Source organism: Drosophila rhopaloa, unplaced genomic scaffold (genome assembly GCF_018152115.1).
Source record: "Drosophila rhopaloa isolate 14029-0021.01 unplaced genomic scaffold, ASM1815211v1 contig_2, whole genome shotgun sequence".
In the NCBI taxonomy this organism is placed as follows: domain Eukaryota; kingdom Metazoa; phylum Arthropoda; class Insecta; order Diptera; family Drosophilidae; genus Drosophila; species Drosophila rhopaloa.
In genome coordinates this window covers 14,566,269-14,575,871 of record NW_025335083.1, presented here as the reverse complement: position 1 = coordinate 14,575,871, position 9,603 = coordinate 14,566,269, and the positions used below count along the sequence as shown (strand labels likewise).

General features: G+C 40.2%; 1 protein-coding gene across 1 annotated transcript; it reads right to left on the bottom strand.

Annotated features, from left to right (window-relative positions):
- Positions 1-8,986: 8,986 nt before the first annotated feature.
- On the bottom strand, positions 8,987-9,334 carry LOC108037324. The gene is made up of 2 exons (XM_044460440.1): positions 9,224-9,334; positions 8,987-9,154 (listed from the first exon to the last, which is right to left on the bottom strand). The coding sequence occupies exons 1-2, from the start codon at positions 9,332-9,334 to the stop codon at positions 8,987-8,989; spliced, it is 279 nt and encodes a 92-aa protein (XP_044316375.1).
- Positions 9,335-9,603: the final 269 nt, after the last annotated feature.

The following is a 9,603-nucleotide window of genomic DNA, read 5'->3' as shown; positions in this document are numbered from 1 at the left end:
TCCGCTTACGTGCAAAACACTCGTCGGCCAAGATTTATTGCCAGGGAACGTGTTGTTTCTCATGTTGTCCATAGCTGCCACTGGCAAAGGGTTGATGGGGGAAAACATTTCCAGATGGATTCCCAATAAGAACTACATATTTTTTCGAATGCCAAGGTCAAGGACAGTGCTGGACAGTCGGGCAATGATGGATCGATAATTGGCTTGGCTTAGGTTACGTAATAATTTTTGAGCACATATGCAATCTAAGTAAGCCAAACAAACTCCCGAATATTAATAACATTAAGCAACAGCACAATTATATTTTTATTATATTTAATTTAAAACACGCTACACTTTGTAATTTATGTATTATAAAATCCTTTTTATCTCTTAAGCTAAAATATCCCATTTATATTTCTGATAATATTGCAAATTTAAGACATTTGATTTTTAAACACTTATGTATTTCTCTAAGGCTTTCTCTAATGTTCTGGGGGAGCTAAAAATGATTACATATTTGATGTCTTCTGCACAGTGTGTACATGTTTTTCCCTAGACTAACTCAAAACTACTGCTGTGTTTCACGACAAGTAATTTGAACTTAAATTTCCAACGAATCTGAATTTCCAACAAGTCCATTACCACAAAGCTAGTCTCTGGGGCATCAAACAGCCATTACTCAAATTTTTCACTCTCCTTCAGTCCTGGGCTGTCTTAAAAAGGAAATATCGTTTTTCTTATGTTTGCTGTATGCTGTTAATATTTCGTAATGCCGGTAAAAATCACAGCGTGTGGTTATCGCAGTCAACTAAAAAAAAGAGGCAAGTAAAAGAAAACATTGCATACATTTTGGCGCTGGAGCTGGCTCGCAAAAATGGGCGACTGTTTTTATCCTGGCACCATGTGGCTAAGAAAAAATCTGTTGCATACCGTTTGCGGTGAAACGCAAAAAATGTTATATTTCTGCCGTCCCGCTGGGAAACTGTGCAAAAGAAATCCGAAAATGTCAAAAAAAAAAAACAAAAATTGGGAAAATTGCAGCTTTAAAAAAATGTTTGATGTCCGTTTGAATTTTTGTGTGTGTGTTTTTATGTGGTTCACGGCTTTATTTCACGGGCCGTTTAAAGTTATATGCCTGCTACTCGAGGTAAACTTTTCGTGAAACTATTTCTCAGTTGGAGATGTAAAGTTGAATGCCACACCTTCGACCCTGGGAGGCCATAATTTAACTTCAACGCAGCAAGACATGCAATTTAATTTTAACAAAACCTGACATTATCACACCAGCCAACAACGGGTCCCGGCTCCACACACACACACACATACATACAGTTGGGACAGAAGGAGTCGAGCGGTGTTGGCAACACAAAGTTAGTAACATAATAAGTAGCAATTTTCGGTTTCCGCTTTCCGGGCCAAGCGGCAGCAGCGTCAGTGGCTGCAACCTACCATAAAAATACATAAAATGGCTCTAGCTAAAAGAAAAACCCAGAGAGCAGAGCGAACAACCCATCGTACCCATACCCCATACCCATTCCAGCATCAGCATCCCAGATTCAGGGCAAAGAGCCAGGGAATGGGAATGCCAGCCGGAATCGGAGGGTCCGGAATCGGGATCGGGCGGGCCCGACTTTGGCTGCCAAGAAAGAATACTAACTGCATGCGGAGTAAATTGGTATTTTATAGTTGCAGCCTGTAACTGCTGGCTGAGCTGCACACAGGTGCCAGCAGCTGCTGTTCGCTGAAACTGAGATGTAGACGCCAACCTTGGCTCGAGATTCTGGGAAACGCTTTCGCGATGTTGCTTTCTTTGAAAGGGAAAAATCTTGATTTATTTCTAAATTAATTCGGAAGAATTCTATAAATGGAAAGACCAATACATTTCTGGGGTTATAGTTCTGTTTTGAAAATGCTTGATTATATATATTTTCATTTAATAAAAAGTACAAATACATCATGCATTTTTAATTAAACAATGGACCTTGTTATAAAAATAATGAAATAATATAATAGAATAGAGCAGTATCTATAGTTCTAATCGTATTAAAATAAATATTATTATTTGTACCATATCTTAAATTTTAATATTTTGGTTGTTACTTTAACACATTTTATAATGTCAATAAATAAATTAAAGCTTGAAATATCCCATTCAAATTTATAGTGCTTTTTTATTATAATTAAGTCCTGCTTTAATTTTGATTTAATTTTAAACTTAGCATTCTGGAAGGGTGCATGAAGGAGTCCCTTCGAGAATCCTTTTCCGAGAACACCAGCCTTGGATAATCCAGGGAAATGAAATGCCGCCGACTTCGCAAAGGCAGCTAAATTAGTTGCCGGCCACCTTCCGCATTCATGCCAAAGTCACTCAAAGCGACGACATCGGCGACAACGACAAGGACGACGACGATGATGATGATGGTGGGGTGGTGGGTTAAGGGTTAACGGTGGAGGGTGGAAATGGGGGCGGGGCTGTGGGCGGTGCAGAACAACAAAGGTTGCCGGGGCTCGTTAGCATTTTACAACACTGGCATCGGCTGCAGCACGTAGCTCCTAAGATGATTTGTGACCAGCTGCAACTTTTTGTTGCCGCCTCCGGCAGCCATTTTTGATATTATTTCAGAGCTGCCTCGGCACTTCCGCTTCCGTCCTGCCTGCGCTGCATGTAAATGGGGTTCCCATTCCCCCCATTATTTTTTTTTTGTGGTACGATCGCTTATCGGGCGCAGCTGGAGGGGGGTTTTTGGGTTCAAAAGTGCAGCACTGCAATGGTGCGTGTGCGAGGGAGCGAATTGAAGTTAATGTGGGCGACTGCTGATTTTATCTGCTGCTGTTGACTTGTTGACTTTGCGGGTTCACTGTTGCAATGTTTATTACTTCATTATGCTAATAAAATATATTATTTATACCGTTTGCCGGGGTACATCTTTGGTTTAGCACCCACAAGATACGTCGAGTTTTTAGTTAAGGGTTTCCATGCTTTTTAATTAAAATGGAATTTGTTATAAGAGGAAAAATGACTAATTTAAACCGGCTTAAAATACTTGAATATGAATTATAGTTTAAATCATTTAGTTAAATTCACTTAAGCTCTTTGGCCAGGACGTAAACAAAAGAAATAACTTTATCAAAAGTCTTATTTTTTTGCTGGTTGTATATAAATTACAAGAACAAGGGGTTAAATAAAAAAAAATGTTTAACATCGTCACTTTATAAAGCTGTTTTGTTGTTAATAGTCTTCTTATTTCTAATTTCGCCTCAAGAAAAAGTTGTTTCTTTTAATAACCAAATACAACTATGGCTCTTAAAGCGGTTAGATCAATGTCAATATTACACTTCTAATGATGAAAGGATTAATATTATATATGAGTTAGTTTACGACTGCTCAGTGCAGATATGATAGCGATTCGCTGGAGCAGTGCCGCAGTCATTTGATGCATTTCACAGCAGTGGCCGGCAACATCACCTGCACATGCCCCACCTGCCCCACAAACAAGCCGATTAGCATACGTTTAGCCCGCAAGTTGGCAAACGGAGAGCCTCACATTCCCATTCCCATTTCCCAATCCCCATCCCAGTTCAGTTTGGGTGGGAAAGGGGATAGCGGGCCGGAAATCAGTAGATCGTGTCAAAAGCATCAACCGAGGAGCCAAGGGGAACCACAAGCTGCGGACCCGGCCCAAAGCTCAAACCCCAAGCCCCAAATGCGCCGTTCTGTGTCCGGTTTGCAGGCCCGGAACGCCTGGCCACCGAGCGCTAATGCGGCGTGAATATGCAGGGAACGATGGTCGATGGGCGATGGTCGATGGACGTGGCGATGTCAGCTGGGGCCAGCACGTTATCACCGTCAATGCACGATTTTTTGGCCGCTGTCAGGCCCAAATGTTTGCTGACCATCCCCGGCACCCCCGGCACCCCATCATCCCAGAACCCCAGCTAATGTGCGGTTTGGCGGTCGCCGGGAGATTAGCCCCGCCCTCGGTCACCCATTTTTCCCAGCACTCTCGCACTCTCACCTTTTCACCATGTTGACGTTACCTGAAAAATCAAAATTCCAAATTCCAGCACGAGCAGATTGTCGGGCATTTTATTACGAGGAATTTGTTGACTCTCCACCTCTAGAAATGATTGAATGACATGCCCGAGAAGAAAAAGACCGAGAAAAAAGGAAAGACAGACCCAGATTCAGACACGTTTTACACACTTAATATATGCAGTGAAATGAGGTGGTTTTTTAATACAACGAAAGGCTGAAATTCTCCGAAAATGACTCCTGAATGTCCTTCACAGACGTCTGAGCAAATGGCAAAAGGGGAATGCCATTCAAATGCAAAGCATATTTTCGACAGAAGCACTTTTTTAGCACTTTGTTTGCATAAATCTTAGGAGAATCTTTTTCGCTTACAGTGTATACGACAGACTACACGATTTAATTAAAATCACCAAAAGATAATATAGTTACTTTAGTTTAACCCTAGATCATTAAGTGGAAAATTGATTGGTATTCTGGGAATCATTATTGTGGCTGACAAATAAAACGTATTTTTTAATGAATTTGTAACAAATGTTATGAGCTTTAAGAACTTTTGGAAAGGTTTTAATTTGAAATAAAAGTATAAAAATCTAACATTTATTTTATTTTATTTATTTACAAATTTTCATGACTGTTAAAAATCATACTGTTGTGAGGGTTTAAGGCAGCGTTTTACTAATTAAGCATTACGATTTAGTTGTTCTTAGAAGTATTCTTTACTAAAACCTCCAACATATCATCCGTGTGTGTACCATAAGTTCCGCACGTGTCTACATATAACACTCCAGCTCGAATTCCCTCAACTTTTCCGCCAAACTTCTCATTTACAATCTCTGCCGGCAAAGTGTGTAAAAAAGAGAAGCCTCGAAAGTTAAAACTCTGAATCAGATGTCATGGCTCGACTTTTGAGCCGGCAGAAAAAACTTGTTCTTCTGTCGCGTCCCAAAAATCCAACTCCTGCGAATTCCTTGTTTGCGCATCCGTATGTGTGCCCCGACATGCGACTGTGTGGGTGTTTGTTTGCCTGTGTGTTTGGGTGTGAGCATTGAGCTGTTTGTCTTTTAATTGTTTGCACTTAAGTCGTTTGTTTGTTTGTTCGTCTGCGTTTGTCTGCCTGGCAGGTTATGACTTTTGTGAGATAAGTCGTTAGGAGAGCGCTCAAGCAAATTACAGCCACAAAGTATGGCACTTCTTTCCGCCGACTTAATGCGCTTTTGAGTTGGGGCATCTATAAAAAGATGCATTCGCAGGATCGGTGCAGCCATAACTATTTTTATACCGGGAATAAATCTATCCAACTCTGAAGAAAGCATTTACTATTTTGTAAAATTTTTTATTGGTTTTTTTGGCAATATATTGCCAAATTATTAAGATTTCTTTAATTAACGTTAGAACTAATTATGCAAATTATTTCAATATGATAAACTATTAGCATAAACAAAAAAACATTTACTATTTTGCAAAATTTTTAAAGGAAACAATGTTTACTCATTTACTTTAAATGATTTGTACAAATTGTTTCAATCTTTCAAGTGTTTTTGTTGTTCATTAATTGCTTTCCCTGATTCGGCAATTTCGACATAAGTTTTGAGCAACTGGAAGCTGAGACGAAACCATCGTTAAAGTATGAAAATATACGTTCGATTTGCAGAGAGTCAAATATCCATACGGAATAGCTGCAATCAAATGCAATGCCAATTGACTTATCGGTGCGGTCACTCCATCAGCGTTTGCTCTTCTCCCAGTCTGTTTGGATACCCGGAGAATGGACCGCTTTCAAAAACCCCCAGTATGCAATAACTAAATGTTTGCCAGGACAAACAACAAGCGGAGCCCGGACGAATGCAATCCGAATCCTTAACCTTAACACTTGGCTAAATTGATACACACATCAAAGTTGCGTTGCAATAGCCTCAAATCTTTCCGTAAATCAAGCAAAATGCAAATTTCACTAAAAGCTGAGGACGAAACCGAAGCGAAGGAAAGCGTAGACCACAAAAAATGCAAAAGCGAATGGCGAAAGGAAAATGTTGTCCAGTTGGAGTTTGGTAGCAGAAAGTTTTTCGGGGGCCAAAATGGCTGCCAGGTAAACGGAGAACGCTGAGGCGAAAGGGAAAACCTCACCACCACCCACCTCCCCCAACAGAAAGCCTTATTTATCACACGTATAGCACCGTTCTCGATGCTCACCCTTCCATTACCAGATTCGGTTTCTGAAATCGCATACGAATGTTGGCCAATTGGATTTGGTTAGCCCAAGAGTTCGCCAAATGTCTGTGTGTGTGTTTGAATGGACCTTATCCAGATTCGGGTTCATCCGATATACATCTCTTTTTCACTATTCCAGTACACTGTAAGAATTCAAGGATACACGTTTATTAACTTGGTCCTTGGGATCAACGCAAAAACTCACTGGAGAAGCGCTTGGATACATTAATAACTTGAAAATGCTTTAGTAATTTTAATTAATATTCTCAACAAACAAATATAAAGAAGTTTCAAAGTTAAGAACTGATTGTTGGTCGCAGTATTGAGAAATACAAATAAACAATACTTTGTAATTACATTTTCACAAGTAGGGTTATCATCTTGACTTACTGAAAGTATTAATTTCCACATAAATAAACACTGATTAAATTCAAAGAATTCAGTAATGGCTACTTTATTTTTTATTTTCTTGAGTAAAACTGATAAGGCTGGCGGGTCTGTTATTCAGAACGTATAAATATAAACAGAGTGGCTGCTGAAGTCACTGAGTTTTCCAGACTTTCTCATCGAAGCACAGATGTCGTCCATATACCTACTTGCAGTTCTGGTCTTAGGCTGTGTTTTCCTGGGAATGGCCAATGGCCAGAAATACCAGTACCAGCAATACCCCTACAACTATCCGCAATACCAGTACACGCAACAACGACCAGTGCAAAATAGAAGCGTAAGAATGATTCTTAAAATTATTATTTAAATCTAACTTCATTAAGTTATCTAGCCGTATGGAGTTCGAACTCTGGGTAATGTTCAGGGCTCGCAGGACGGATTTCCCCCTGTGCTCGGACCACCTCCCGGTGCAGGACTTCCACCGGTGCTTGGACCTCCTCCTGGACTCCCAACGTTAGGTGGACCACTAGGTTTTGGTCCACCTCCTCCATCGAATGGCTGTAACGCCTGCGGGGGGGCAAATGTTCTGGCCGGCACTAAAAAAGACAGATTTGGTTAAAAATTAATTATTATTTTCATAAAATCTTATCTGCATCATAGTATAAAGCATTTATGTGCTTCCTATTTAATAAGAACAAATGATAAATAATCAATGATAAAGTGTGAAATGTTTTTTAGAAAATATATAAAATTACATTCAAATATTAACCTTTCAATATAATATTTTAAAAATAAAATAATTTTAAATTTAAATAAATTTTAACAATAACATTTTACGACATTTATTTTGTTAAGTGTCTGCCGGGTTTCCTGTTGTTGATGTAGCCCAAAACTTCACGCCTGCCGCAAAATGGTAACGAAGAATTTCCTCGACGCCTTCCGATCAAGTTTTCCTTTTGAGCGTGGGATTCGCCATTTGATTTGTGGAAAAGAGGGCATCAAGTTGATTAAAACCAAGGCGAGCGACAGCAATCGGAAAATGACATTTTGCCTTACACTCGCTTGCATAATGCAATTTCCGCAGCAATTAAACTGAAATTTATTAATGCCAGCCGAAGTTGGAGTCGAACAACAACTTCGGGCCATTTTTGGGCCTTATTTAATTAAACCGGGAAGCGGGCATGTTTTATTTCAATTAGTAGCTGGGGCAAGTGGAAGTTGCAATGCACAAAAACCTGTGCAAAATAATTAACTGCATGCAACAATTTTCCCAGCCACTCCTAACTGTCGAGTTCGTTGCGATATTGAACCGAATTCGTTGGGTTGGATCCCTTGCATGTACGAAAATGGAAATCTGCATTTAATTTATTGATGCAACAGCAACGGCGAGCGAGCGAATGGAAACTGAAACTCCGGCTGAGGATTCCGCCGCCTAAATGTATGCAGCGTAAAATTGTTAAATGCGCGCTTAATCTGCATATAGGCGTGGATGCCGCGCCACGCCCATCCACCACCTACCGCCCACCTACAGCACATCGCCCATCGCATGTCGTTGGCACCGAAATTGTTTCATTTCCCCATTAAAATGTACGGGCGAAAATGTTAAACACTTTATTGGCTCTGCCCTCCGCTCGCCAGGGGGCGTGGCAGGTCTACCTCCGATTGTTGCGGCTGTTTGCCACGTTAGCATATCTGTTTTTCATGTTCGCAGCACTAATCGGGCAACGTCCGTCTGTCCAGGGGACTCGGGGGCATGGGGATCCCCGATTTCTGGGGAGTGTCAGGCTGCCGGGATGGGTTCATTTCAGACAGTTGCCGAGTGCATTCACACGATTCCGGGACGGAGCTTTGCGATTTATCGCAGTTGGGGGAACCGGGCTTCCTTAAGCCATTGAATACCGAATTTAAAGTGGATTTTGCGGAATAATTGGACATCATAAAATAAACTTACAAGTCGCAGATACGAGTGATAGGGATAACTGGGCGTATGAGCAACTTTTTTGAATAGCCCTTGAAAGGTATTTAATTTATGAAAATAGTATGTTTCCAAGTATTGCCACAAGATCTATTCCTTGTACATCGAAGAAGGATTATGAATATTGCCTTGTTTCAAAATTATATCAGAGATCTTGGAATTTAATCGATTTAAGTCTACGTATAAAGATAATCTCTTACATTTACAAAGAACATGCAATTAAACACTTTGAAGCTTAGGCAAATTTATAAAAATAATTTCAATATGTTTTATGGGCTGTTTTATACGCTTTGCTTTAATGATTTCTATTCATCTTTATTATGGCGAACAAGTGTAAATGAAATGTAATCAATTGGTAAATAGTTGATAGATTATGTGGGTATTTTAGAAATTATGTGTTTTTAGCGTTGGGGTCTGGGTCTTGGTGTCTTGTTGTCAGGAGTTTTGCTTGCCAGTTGATTGGGCATGCAATCCAATGGCTCTGAAGGAGGTCCTGGTGGCGGGTCAGCGTTTTCCGGTGGGGGATAATTTGGCGGCAATGGACCGGAGCCACCTGAAGTCCGAGCACCCTATTTAAGATTAATAAAGATCAATTAGGGTATCGATTTTATAAATTAATAACAACTGTATGTACTTACGTATGGCCTTCTATAGACTTGTTGCTGCGGGTATCGGTATAGCTGTGCGTTCGCAATTCCCAGGAGAACGCAGCTGAAGAGCAGAATTGCAAGTGCGAATTTAGGCGACATCTTTAGTTCGACGAGAGAGTCTGGAAGACAAAGTAACTTTGTCTGCGATTCATTCCCCTTTTATACCATTCCGATAATGAACCCTCGAGTCTTATCAGTTGCACATAAGAAGAAAATTAATAAATGCAGATTGCATTTCTTGAGAAATAAGTATATAAGACTTGCTCACATAGAATCCTTTATCTCAGTTCAGGGTTTACTTATGTGGATGGCATATTGCCAATTAATCAAGATGAAGTGAAAACACATGCGAATTTTTAATTGGGTTG

Excerpts from the sequence above, each read along its gene's own strand:
- LOC108037324 (XM_044460440.1), bottom strand. The coding sequence starts at position 9,334 with ATGTCGCCTAAATTCGCACTTGCAATTCTGCTCTTCAGCTGCGTTCTC. Across the intron at positions 9,155-9,223 it reads AAGTCTATAGAAGGCCATAC|GGTGCTCGGACTTCAGGTGG; the intron begins GTAAGTACATAC and ends AATCTTAAATAG.